At 62.8% G+C, this 11891-nt stretch overlaps 2 protein-coding genes across 7 annotated transcripts in view; both read right to left on the bottom strand.

The window, feature by feature from the left end:
• Positions 1-282: 282 nt before the first annotated feature.
• On the bottom strand, positions 283-5650 carry MDK (midkine). Of its 3 annotated transcripts, none has more exons than XM_030002963.2 (5): positions 5521-5650; positions 1882-1965; positions 1611-1772; positions 1341-1502; positions 283-898 (listed from the first exon to the last, which is right to left on the bottom strand). In XM_030002963.2, exons 2-5 carry the CDS (start codon positions 1961-1963, stop codon positions 873-875), a joined length of 432 nt encoding a protein of 143 aa, XP_029858823.1. In that variant the 5' UTR covers positions 1964-1965; positions 5521-5650; the 3' UTR covers positions 283-872. The 3 variants fall into 3 exon arrangements, with proteins under 3 accessions (XP_029858823.1, XP_029858824.1, XP_029858832.1); XM_030002964.2 differs by having other exon boundaries at positions 1882-1976; positions 5524-5625; XM_030002972.1 differs by lacking the exon at positions 5521-5650 and adding an exon at positions 4338-4360.
• A 3694-nt stretch (positions 5651-9344) lies between these two features.
• DGKZ (diacylglycerol kinase zeta) overlaps positions 9345-11891 on the bottom strand; it is a 53779-nt gene continuing 51232 nt past the window's right edge. For all 4 annotated transcript variants that reach the window (XM_029997395.2, XM_029997404.2, XM_029997376.2 and 1 more), the window contains one exon: positions 9345-11826. In XM_029997395.2, the coding sequence (XP_029853255.1) occupies positions 11710-11826 (117 nt within the window). In that variant the 3' untranslated portion in view covers positions 9345-11709. The remainder of the gene's footprint in view (positions 11827-11891) is intronic.

Below are 11891 nucleotides of genomic sequence, written 5' to 3'. Positions count from 1 at the left end.
CACCGCCAGCCGCAGGGTGACTTTTCACTGCTGGTCCCGGTGGGGTCAGCAAAGCTGGGGTTTGCCGGTGGGGGTCAGCAAAGCTGGGGTTTGCTGGGGTTTCTAGCGCAGCAGCACCTCGTGGGGATGACAGGTGGGTTCCAGTATTATTTTTTTTTTTAAAGATTTTTATTGGAAAAGAAAACAAACCCCATTTTCCAAAAGAAGTGAGAGCTCCGACCCAGCGCTGGTGTTGGCGCGTTGAAGGCAGAGGGGCTGCGGCCCCGGCATGGACACACACGGTTAGAAGTGATGGAGGAGAGGGGACGCGGCGGTTCCTGGGGGCGGTGGCTTTGTTTTCCCCCCAGCTGCTGCAGCGAAGTCGTGCCCTGGCCGAAGGGATGCTGGAAGAAGCCTCCCGAGCTGAGATCAGTCCTCACGTGAGTAAGGGGCACGAGCGATGGGGTTACTCCGGCATTCAACACCCAGCCCTTCCCTCCGGCACCGGTACCTGGCGGAGGAGCTAGGAGGCTCCCGGGCTTGTCAAAGGATGCACTAAAGGCAACTCATTTGTGCCGGAGGATGGAAAAATGTGTGTTCCCATCCCAGCTCTCCAGGCGCGTCCCAGCGAACCCCGACACCAGCCCAGAGGAGGTGAGCGGGATGCACTGGCAGTGGCGGCGGGGGGCTGGGGTGGGCAGCCCCTCCTGCGGGGCGGGTGGGTTTGCTCTCTACAACACTAGCGATTAAAACAAGGCATCTCAGTGAAAGAGGAGGTCATGGAAAAGAAGGAGGAAAGGAGGAGGAAGACTGGAGCGCGGGCCGGCTGCAGCTGGGCGTCCAGCCCCGTAGGCACCGTGTCGAGGGGCCGATGAGGATGCTGGCTTCCCGCTCTAGTCCTTCCCCTTGCCCTTCTTTGCTGCATCCGAGAAGCACAGGAGACAAGAGTTAGCGCGTCCGCTGGCAGCTCACCGATCCCCTCGGTGCTGCCGTGGCAGAAACGTCGCCGGCACGGCCGGCTCGGCACAGCGCAGGGGCCGCATCCCTGCAGGCAGCCTCCCCCCACCGTGAAAAGCCACGTTTTGCACCACCCCACTGAGGAGAGGGGGAAATCCCTGTCCCACCGAAGCTGGCGGTGACTTGTGGGGGAACCAGGATTTTTCCTACCAGCACCTGCATCCCACCCAGCCAGCAGCCCGACTTTGGGGCTGTTGCGTGTGCTGATAAAGAGGGAAGAGCATCTTCCGTGATCCCCCACGCCACCAGCAAAGCCCAACCCCAAGGGGCCAAGCTACCCCTGGAAAGTCCCTGCCTGGGGTCCCAGCAGGACCCTTCTGAGGACAGGAGTGGTGGGGACTGACCTTTGGACTTTGACTTGATCTTGGAAGAGCACGGCTTGGTCACATAGACGATCTCCTCACACTGGGCATTGTACAGGGCTTTCTTCAGGATGCCAGAGCGGGTTTTCACGCCCGTCTGAGCGCTACACCCCCCCCAGCTCTCAAATTTGTACTTGCAGTCGGCTGGAAGAGAGGGGAGACGCATCAGCGCCGGCCAGGACCCGGCATGGGCACCAGCCCCGGCCACCCAGCCCAGGGTGGACCCCAGCCACCCCGCCGCCATGCACCCACCTCCAAACTTCTTCTTCCAGTTGCAGGGGATCTTGCACTTGAGCTTCTTACTCTCATCTTTGCAAGTTCCCTCACGGTAGCCCAGGCCGCAGTCCTTGCTGTTGGGGACGCAGGGTCCCCAGCGCCAGTCCTCGCACTCGGAGCCGTCCTTCTTCGCCTTCTCTGCGAGGGAAGGGGGAACGGGTGCTCGCTGCGGGGACATGGGAGCACGCCCCGGGGCTGCCCCCTGCCCCACCGGTCCCCCACCCCCAAACCCCCGGCCGCCCCTCACCTTTCTTGTTCTTGCCGGCCTCGGCAGTGGCGGCCAGCAGGATCAGCGCCAGGAGGAGGAGGAGGCCCCGGACCTGCATCATGCCTGGGGAGGAGGGAGAGGTTGAGGTGGGTTGAGGGCTCGGGGCACAATGCGGCGGCGAGGAGGGGGCATGGGGGGGGGGGTGTCACGCCTGGGAGTGAGACGGCGGCTGCCTCCGTTGCACACATGCACCTGTGCGCGCGCGTGTGTACTAATTACAACGGGAAGGTTAATTGTGCAGCTGCCTCCGGCCAGGGAGCTGTTGGGCTGGGAGCTTGTTCCCATCCCTTCAAGCCCCCCCATCGCCCTGTGTCTGGCCGAAATGCTCTCTGCGGGGACCCCCGCACCCCACACACCAGCTGGGGAAGGCCCTTTGGTTGGGTGCACCCAGCACCGGGCTGCCCCAGGGTCCGTGCTGCTCCTGCTCCCGGAATGCAAAGCAGCCCTTGCCTGCATGCTGGCAGCAGCGGTCCTGCTCCTCGGTGCCGGTCCTCAGCCCCTACCCCCCTGTATTTCTCTGTGGCTCCTTTATCCAGCACCCAGCAGGCTGCTGCCCCACACCAAAGAGCCCCGGGGCTGGGGGAGCGCAGCTGCCAGGGTACCTTTCTCTAGCTCCGGAGGAATCCCAGGGAGGGGGGGGGGGAAGAAAAAAGCCCAGCGAAAACAAACCCACTGCCATGAGGGGTCTGAGAGCTAAACCAGCGGACTAAACACCTAAAAAAAAAAAAGTCCCCACAGCGTGGGAGCTCGTTGGAGAGATGGAGCGGGAGAGCTGCGCCCACTGCTGGCACCGCGGCAGCCGGCACAGCACCTGTGCATGCAGGGGGTGCGTGTGCATGCATCTGCATGCGTGTGCACGCACCCGGGAGCGGGTCGGGGACGAGGGTGCATGCACGCAAGGGTGCAGCTCCTGGGGCCCTGACGCTCCCCCCCCCACGGCGGCCTTGGGCCAGGTGACGGTTCCCCTCCGGCTGCCACCACGAGCGCCCGTGGGACACTGCTGCCAACACTGGGGTCCCGGCTCCCGCTCCCAGCAGGAATGCAGACGTGCAGAGCCAGTGTCTCAAGTCTGGTGGCCCCTTCCCTGCTCCCCCAAGCCTTTTAGGATGACACCCATATCTGCGTGGCAGCAGCCAGCCAGCAAATATATCACACGGGCCCCGGCTCCATGATGGGCTTGGCGGGACCGGGCTGTAGAGGTCAGGGCTGTAGAGGTCAGGACGCATGGTGTGCCCCGGGGGGACATCAGTGCAGGGAAGAGCCCGGGGTCAGCGTTTGCTCCCTGCCCCCAGGTTCCCCAGGCAGCGTGCCGGAGAGAGCAGCTCCCCGCATTATTCAGGCTCCAGCTCAATCACCTTTCATGCATCCGCCGCCGCGAAGCGGCCGGCTTCGCTCTGCATTGAACTGTCACAGGGAATTACACAGCCCGGCTGCGAGGGGGTGAGAGCTGCCTTCCCCCTCGCCTAGCCCGGCTGGGAGCCATCCTGCCGAGCACGGCACGGCTCAGCTCTGTTCCCACCCAGCTGCCTTCAAAGCGGGCGAGAGCTCAGCCAGGATGGGCCGGTTACAGACGGCAAGGCTGGGGCCGAGCTGAGTTACGGGCGCTCCCGTCGCACTTTCTGCAGCAGCTCAGATGGGGCAGCACCTCTGACGCCTGCGCTATTCGCAGCATCCCCCTGATTTCAGGTGCTCTGTAAACTTCTTTCATCCTTTGCCGCAGAGTATTTCCCTGTGCTCCTGCACCCACCTCACAGCCCAGTGCCTTCCAGCTCGCGTCCTGCGGACTCGGCTTCCGAGTGCCCAGGGCAGACAGCCCCAGCTGCCGCGCTCATCCCTGCCTCACCTCCAGGCGTGGACACCCTCTGCTCCCCACGGCACAGGGACCTCGGAGCCCTCCCCACGTGTACATGGGGATGTGGGAGGGGGGGGGTCCGAGGGGCAGCCCAGCTACAGCCCCAGGGACTCCTGGATCTGCTCCCAGGCTCTGCCCAGCACATCATGTCCCCTAGGCAAAGGTCTGCAAGGACCCTCAGCCATGGCTCATCCTAAAACATTCATAAGGGAAAAGGAGTGCAGTTTTCCAGCTGGTTTTCCAAACAGCCTGATCCCTTCTTCGCTGGTCAAACAAGAGCCGTTCCCGGTCGGGCTGCCAGCGCCTTTAGGCATGTTTGCACAGCCCAGCTCCTCCCGCATCCCTGTGGAGCCCTGGCTCCTCTCCTGCTCAGATCCCGGCTGGCTCTCAAGGCTGGCTCTCGAAGCACGTTGGTCTCTCCCAGGAACGGGCTGTACACGCGGAGCAGCCTGGAGCCTGACCACACCGTGGCAGTCCTGGTTTCCCCTTCCCCCCCCCTCCTCTAGCTGGTTTTGAATAACCTAGGATCAGCTCTATAAACTAAAATTGCCTGGTGATGCTGAAGCAGAGCCCAAATACCCACCACTGCAATGGGAGAGCCTGGACCCCTCTCTGGACACCGCTCAGGACCAGGCAATGCCACCGGCAAGTGCTTCTCCGGGCCACGCCATCCTCGCCAGCTCCTGTCCCCTCGCTGCCGGCTCGATGCTCTCGTGGGAGCTGGGCTGTCAGCCCCCTCGCAGCCCCTCTTCCAGCAGCGGGACCTCTCGGCTCAGCTCAAATTCCAAGCTGGCTCTGGCAGAGGTGGGCGCAGGACTGGTGCCCTCCCTCCCGTGGGCTGAGCTGCTCCCCAGGCTCTGGGCAGGGAGCCCATGGCTTGGGGTACCCAGCACCCCTCCAGCAGGAATTTCCCTGCTGCCAGGAGAGGGGAGACTGAGCTTTTTTCCCTGTGAGCCAAGGCGGTAGCGGGACCAGGAGGCTCTGCTGGAGGTACCGGAGAGGAGCAGGGGGGGGCTTTCCAGGAGACAGCCTCACCTTGCCCCTCGCAGCGAGGAGATGGTGCTACGGGGGGGGGGGGGGGGAAGGGTTTGCTCTGCATTCTGCCCATACATTGTGGGGCAGAGAGGGGAACAGGCAGCGCCCGGCCACGCTTCTACCTTCTGCTCCCTCCCCAGGGCAGATGCTGTGCCGTGACCCCAGTACAGCCCCTTCCCCTCCGGCCGGTGTCCCCCATCACCCGAGCCCTCCCCGAACCGGTGTGGGGTGCCCCCCAAGGGGTGGGGGGCACACACTAACACCCCAGGCCACTGCCTCAACCCCTGGGTGCTCTCTAGGCTCCCTGCCTCCCTCCAAAACTCCTTTCTCCTGCACATCTCCAGGCAATTCCTTGGCTCCTCGAAGGCGAAAGCCCGCACCCGCGGTGGGGGGGGGGCTGCCTCCCCCGGGCCCCCTACCCCAACCACCCTTCCTGCAGCTCCTCCCCAGCCAGCACCACGTCCCCCCACCCCGACAAAACCCCTTCCACCCCTTCCACCCTCAGCCTGGATTACAGCCGCCTTCCACAGGGAGGAAAAGCGGAGCGGGGGGGGGGGGGGAGGTCGCCGCTCGCCTTGCCGGAGGCGCCCATCCCCGTGGCGTCGGGCCGTCCGCAGGGGGGGGGTTCGGGGGGGGGGGTGTCCGGACCCCCAGGAGCGGAGGGCGGGCGGTGTGTGTGTGTGGGGGGGGGGGGTGTGTGGTGTGTGTGGGGGGGGGGGGTCCACACTCACCTGCGGAGCGGTGCGCGGTGCGGAGCTGCTGCCTTTGTGTGGCGGCCGCGTGCGGAGCCCCCGCGTAAACCCACAGCGGCCCCTGACGTCGGGCTCGGCTGGCAGCAAAAAAGGTGGTTTTTTAACCCAAAACTTTGCGCAAGCTCCTCCTCTGCACCCCCCCCCCACCCCCTCCTCCCTTTCTCCCCGGGCCAGGCACAAAGGCAGGCAGGCAGGCCCGCCGGTGGAGGGGCGGCCCCCGGGGGGCAGGCTGGCCCCGGGCCGGCGGGGAAGGGGGGGGGAGCGCTGGGCCGGCGGCGGGCCCGGCTTAGCCGGTGAGTGTGGTGGGCACGGAGAGCGTCAGGTTCCAACGGGACACGTCGCTGTGTCGTGTGTGTGTGTGTGTGTCCCCCTTCCCCACCCCTGTCTCACCTTCCTCCGGGTTTTGCTTCTTGCGTTGTTCTTCAAGCCGCATCCGCGGCGTGGTACCCACGAAGCCGTGGTGGGGGGGTTCAGCTGAGCACGCACCCCAACATCACCGAGTGGCTGAAGGGGTGCAAGCTGAACAGCCGGGCAGGGGTCCCCTGAGAGCCACTGGAAGATGGCCCCTGGGGCTAGATGGAGCGAAGGGAACCCCCTCCATGTTTCCACCACCGGCTCCGTGGATGCCTCCTTCCCCATCAAGGCCACTGGCGTTGATGGACGGACGGACCTTTCATGGTCTCGACCCTTTTCACCCTTCTCCGCTTGTTCTGCCCCTTGCGGGAGGGTACCAGGGAGGGGGGGACCTGCTCAGCACCTGAAGCCCCACATCACTTTCACGCTGGCCCAGGCACCTCCCCAGCCCCGTTCCTTGTGATCTGCCTGTCCCGAGCTCAGCCATGCTGCAGCCCTTCTCCTTGGACCAAGCAGCGATATGAGGTCAGACTGCTGGTTGGGGTTGAAAGGACCTTGATATGAAGAAGTCAGACTGCTGGTTGGGGTTAAAAGGACCTTGCAGATGTGACTGCTCCCTTCCCCCCCATCCACCCCTTTTTCTTAGGCGGTGAGGAGAGGCAGGGGCCAAGCCAACTCTCTTCTGGAGTTACCAGCCAGAAAGGCGAGTGTCATGCCAGAAGAATGGGGCTGTGGTGGGGAACGGAGCCATTTTTCCACCCCTTACCCTGGAAGAAGGCTGCGCAGAGAGCAGGGCCGCCACAGGTGGGGTTGGGGGGGGGGGGGGCTGGTTTTTATGCTTCACAACCAGGAATCTCTTTCCGAGAGATTCCCGCATTTAACTCACACCCTGCCGGCAGTTTTCTGAACATCTGCAGAGGTTTCAAAGAGGGTTGGCAACAGCGGGAACATGTCATCTCCCCTGCCCGCTGCACACACAGCAACGGGTGCTGCGAGGGGCGGCGAGGGGTCTGGACATGCCGGGCTGCATCTTTTTGCACAGGGTGCAGAAATAGGTCCGGACAGGTAGCAAAGCCAATAGCCCCCCCCCGCAGCCCTGCATCACTGGGCCTTTAAACCAAAGCCGAAGCAAGCTGCTGAAACAAACTTCATGGTCAAAAAAAGAAGGGGAAGGGCCTAGGTGTGCTGCTTTTGGCTGGGGTTCAGTGGCATCAGGTTTGCGAGTCTGAGTTATGGGACCGTGATGAGCAAACCAGGGCCTGGTGGAGCTGTGCAAGAACTAGGTGCGGGGCGAGCGCTGCTGCTTTTCTTCAGCTGTCTCAGGCTGGGAGCCAGAGACCTCGCTGGGCTCCCCAGGGCAGAGCAGCCCAAGGTATGGCAAAGCCCAGGGCAAATTTTCACTCCTTCCTCCGTGTTTCCAGTTGTTCCCGTTCCCCTCCTGTTGCCTGCTGGGGCTGGGGACCAGGAGACAGGTGCTGGCTGTGTGGGACAGCAGACATACGTTGGTGCATGTCACTCTCGGCAGTGGCTGTGCTTGGTCCCTTCGGGCTCTTCCTGAGGGATGCAGGGGGGGGGAAAGGCTCCTTCCCCAGCTCAAACAAGCAGCACAAGGCTGTATTTGCAGAAAGGGGCCTCATACCAAGGGAAGGAGGGAAGAGAGGGAGCATGACCAACCCAGGTGTGTTTCCCTGCAATTGCTTAACTTGAGCTTTTTACCTCTAAAAACGTCACAAGATAATTCATGGCACGTCAGCTCCGCATTTTCCATCTCCAGTCAAAGCCTGGCCCTTGGGGCACTGTTAGCGCACGGCACGGTGCGGCAGTGCCAGCGCAGGGACACAGCTGCATGGTGGGGGGGGGGGGGGGCAGGGAACGGGGACGGGAATGGGGTCGGGACGGGCGAGTTTTCCTTGTTCAGACTTGCGGAGGCGGACGTGGCGCAGGTAATCATTAACGGGGCCAACTGCTGTCACCCCAGCTCTGTTTAGCTGGGGCTGGGCTTGCACAGCCTTCCCCAGCCTGCACGCGTGCCCCCCCACGCATCCGCTCCCAGGTACGTTTCCATCCCACGGGAGGCCAGCCAGACCTCTGGCTCTCTGACACCCGGCTGAAAGGGAGAACGGGGAGATGCCGAGGCCCTTCGGAGAGCAGGGCAGGGCTCTCTCCCGAAAGGTAGATTGCCCCTTTCCTACAGCGATCGCGTTTTGGGACCGCTTCTCTTCCCCCGCCATAAATTTGACACCAGGGCGGCTGGAAAACTCTAATTGCCATGGTTACTGACGGTCCTCCTCGCTGCTGAGACATGGGCCAAGCGCCAACGCGACGGGGTCTGGGCACCGAAGCAGAGCGGGCCCCCTCTTCCCAGTGGCACGTCCGCCTGGTCCCTGGGCTCCAGCCCAGGGAGGCTGGGACAATTTGGTGTGCCTTACACCCGCTACAGACCCCCACTGTTAGCTCTGGGCAGGAGCTGAAAGGCTGAAGGCGATGAAAGGGAGGCGGGGGGGTGGAAGGGACAACGCAGCCGGGGAAGGAGGCTGCTTCTCCAGGCGGAGAGGGGGCGGCAGGCAGGCTGCCAAGCTGCCCTCAGGAATCTGAGTTTAAGGTATGAGTATAGCTCCCCATCACCCACCGTGTCCATCTCCACTCTCTCACCAGCACGCCGTCGGCCAGAGCGATTACCTCCCTTTTGCAAAGGAAACTCTGCAGGAGAGATGGTGTTGGCCGCAGTCATCCTTACAAGTCTGGGGCTGGAGGCAGAAGCGTCCCTAATCCCTCGCTTTTGAATTCAGAGAGCAGTCCTCCCGCCGGAGCAGCGGAGATAATCCCAGCCCTCGATGCTGCAGCCCCAGTGCTCAGCACCGGAGGCAGGACCCCAAGGCTCCCCTCTGGAGCTGGGAACGAACAGGAATAGCCCCCGAGCAGGCTCATCCCCGGCAAAGCAGCGTGGCTGGGGACAGCTCACCAAAAAAACCAGCCGACAGAAACGTTTTGAAATCTGGAGGCTGGATGCTGCTGTAGTACCCACCGATAGCTGCGCGGCTGCAAAGGGCAGGGCAGGCCTGCCGCCGGGTCTGCCGCCTCCCTCCCCAGGGAGGAACTGGAGCAGGGCAGGAACAGAGGCTGCCAGCTCCTGACTCACACTTTCAAGTCCTTCTGGATCACTCGGGATGGCGGCGCGCTTTCTCCCTGTTCCGTGTTACACTGAATGTCCACGTATGCCACAGAATGGGGGAGAAGGTCCCGCAGCACAAAGACCCTGTATCCAGCAACTGTCCCAGAGGGATGCTGTGCAGGGAAGCGGGCAAGGACCTGGCCCAGCAGGGAACTCCCAAGAGTACCCCAGTTAGGATGGGGGCAGAGGCCTCGGGGTACAACCTCGCTTGCACTGCGTGGTGCGTCACTGGTACAGCGCCCGCCGCATTCTTGCGGATGCAGCAGGAGACGGGAACTAAAACATCCATCTCTTTATTTCAATGGCAAGAAACAACAACATCCAAACAGTCCAAGTTGAAAAGCGACGGGAACGCAGGCTCGTGCCAGGCCCTGGGCCTGCTGGAGCCGGCACCCGCACAGAGTTACAAAAATACAGTCCTACAACAGCGTCTAGGAAACACAGACCCAGGTATTGCACAGAACCCCTGCCTTCTGCAGGCAGGGCGACCAACAACCCCTCCGCCTTCGCCGAAATGCAAGCCAGGCTTGGAATTGCACAGCAACTCAGCTCACGCGCGCACGGAGGGACCAGGCGGGGAGGGGGACAGTGTGTCTCTCAACTACCTGTACAAAAACTATAAGGGAAGATACAAAACCGGGGAGAAAGGGGAAAGCTGGGGCTGTAAACGCCTCTGGGCCAGGCTGGGCGTCCCAGCTGGGGGGGGCAGTGGTTTGGACCTCTGAGAAGGCGACAGTGCCTGGTCTGTCGGTGGCCTGAGAGCAGTGCTGATGGGAACTCTGGGCGCTGCTGGAGCATCCCAGCTCTGAACGCATTGGGATGCTATCGTTATCAATTGCCAATACTGCTGCTGGCCCCTGGCACTCTGCACTGCCCTGCGCCTCTGCTCCCACCACAGCATCCCCCATCCTCCAAGGGAACTCTGCCCCCCGGCCAAAAAGTCTGAAGGGTATTCTGGTTCTTTGCGGTATCCTCATACCCTTTTTTTGGTATTGGTATTAGGAGGGATTCAAACAGTGCCACCCAGCATTACCCAGTGGGCACAGCTGGGTGTGAGTGCAGGTGGGACCGCACAGACCCCACGCAGCAGCAGCATCCTCTCCTGGCACACAAGCTGCGAGCAGCAACCCGCTTCGCAACCGCCACCCCACCCAAAAGTGCCAAGCAGGTCTGCGAGGCCTCAGAGCCATCAGCGGTCTTCCTATGCTGGCACCTCCTGGTCCCAGAGACTGTCAGTTCTGCAAAAGCCTGGCTGAAGGGCTGGCTTGATGCCTCTGCAGATCCTCAGCACCCACAGCATCTGCAGGGGAGATGGGTCGTGGTGCCTCGTGCCCCATGGCAGATGGTAGGTGAAATGCCATGCCACTGCAGGCATGACTCGAGGCTGGGAGCCTTGATGCTTCCTATGCATCCAAATCCCTCTTTCTGCTAAAACCGGAGAGGGTGAGCTGGTGGCCCGCGCAGGGAGCTTGTGTCTGGGCTGGGCAAGCTCCCGAGTTTTCCCTGCAAAGCCCTGCGCCCAGTTTGGGGGATGGCAGGAGTCGGACTCGGAGGATGCGTGTTGACAGGTTGGGGGGCGTGATGGGAATCCCTGAGAGCAGCACTGACCCCAGCACTGCCCCTCCAGCCCAGTGCAATGTCTAGCATTGGGGGCGAGGGGGGAAACTAAAGCCAGGAGGGCAGCTGGATCCAAGTCAGCATCTAGGAAATATAACGGGCTCCACCGCAGCCACTGCCCAGGCCAAGCGCAGCTCTCCACCATGGCTACGTGCTGCAGTGGGCTCACAAAAAGAGATGCCCAGCAGACACCGGGGGTGCAGGCTCCCCCACCCAGCCCTGCGAAAGGAGGGATGGTGGGAGGGCTCGGCAGCCTTCCTCCATGCCGTCCCTGCCCTGGGCCAGACCGCTGACTGGCTGAGCACTAACGGCAACCAGGAGGGCAGCGGCTGCCCCGCTTCCAGCTGCGCCAGTCCCAGATGCTCTGGGAAAAGGCTGGGTGCACCAAGGGGCTTCCCTCCTGCTGCAGAAAGCCCCGGTAGGGCAACACGGACAGCCGGGGCAGCCCCAAACCGACAGGAGGGAGGAGGAGACGGGGACAGTAAGTCACGGTGCTTCCCTTGGGGCAGCCTGAGGCTCACGGCCTCCGCTGTCTGCCCGCACAGCCTGTGCCTCCCGCTGCCGTGCCAGACAGGAAAGGAGGAACAGGACACGAACCGAGCCAAGCGTCTAAAGGAGGGGCACTGCTGGCAGGGAGAGGGGGCGAGCAACGATATCCCACAAGGATCATAGGTAGGAGCCTGCAGAGGGGGCACTGGCATCACTGCCACGCACAAGGGTGCCCAGGGGCTTCAGCCTGGCCTGCCCCAACAGGGCTGCGGGATGGAGCCCATCCAGGGCAGGGAATGTGGTGGATGAGGGGCGAAGGAGGGGACACACAAAGGAGCCAGGCTTCAAGTCCCAAATACCCACTGTCCTCATAAACAGAGTCCCAGCCCAGCCTGGGGCAGAGCTCTGCTGTTTCCATCTCCTCCAGGGACCAGGTTAACATCTAGGGAGGGCTGGCCCAGACTCACAGCTCTGCCAGTTGGCATCGTCCTCTTCTTGTCCTGCCCGAGCTGGCTTGGGCTAAGGCACTCCGAGCACTACACAGCTGTCTCCTGGTCCTCCCGCTGGATCATCTGGTAGTGCTGTCGGTTCTCGAGGTAGGCAGCTAAGTCGGGGTCGTTGGCTTTCTCAGCCCGGTGCTTGGGGGTGTCTCCCTGCATAGGGGAGGCAAAAGACGTCAGAGCAACGAGCGCTGCCTAAACGCTGCCTCGGCACCCAA

The sequence above is a fragment of the Aquila chrysaetos genome, chromosome 2, assembly GCF_900496995.4.
Source record: "Aquila chrysaetos chrysaetos chromosome 2, bAquChr1.4, whole genome shotgun sequence".
In the NCBI taxonomy this organism is placed as follows: Eukaryota; Metazoa; Chordata; class Aves; order Accipitriformes; family Accipitridae; genus Aquila; species Aquila chrysaetos.
Note: the sequence above shows the minus strand (reverse complement) of the source record. Positions and strands in the feature narration are given on the sequence as shown.

Bases quoted from the DNA above. Each gene is read 5' to 3' on its own strand.
- MDK (XM_030002963.2), bottom strand. From the start codon at position 1,963: ATGATGCAGGTCCGGGGCCTCCTCCTCCTCCTGGCGCTGATCCTGCTG. The intron at 1,503-1,610 runs GTGGGTGCATGG...CCTCTCTTCCAG, and splicing joins CTGGAAGAAGAAGTTTGGAG to CCGACTGCAAGTACAAATTT. The intron at 899-1,340 runs GTCAGTCCCCAC...TCTCGGATGCAG, and splicing joins GATCAAGTCAAAGTCCAAAG to CAAAGAAGGGCAAGGGGAAG.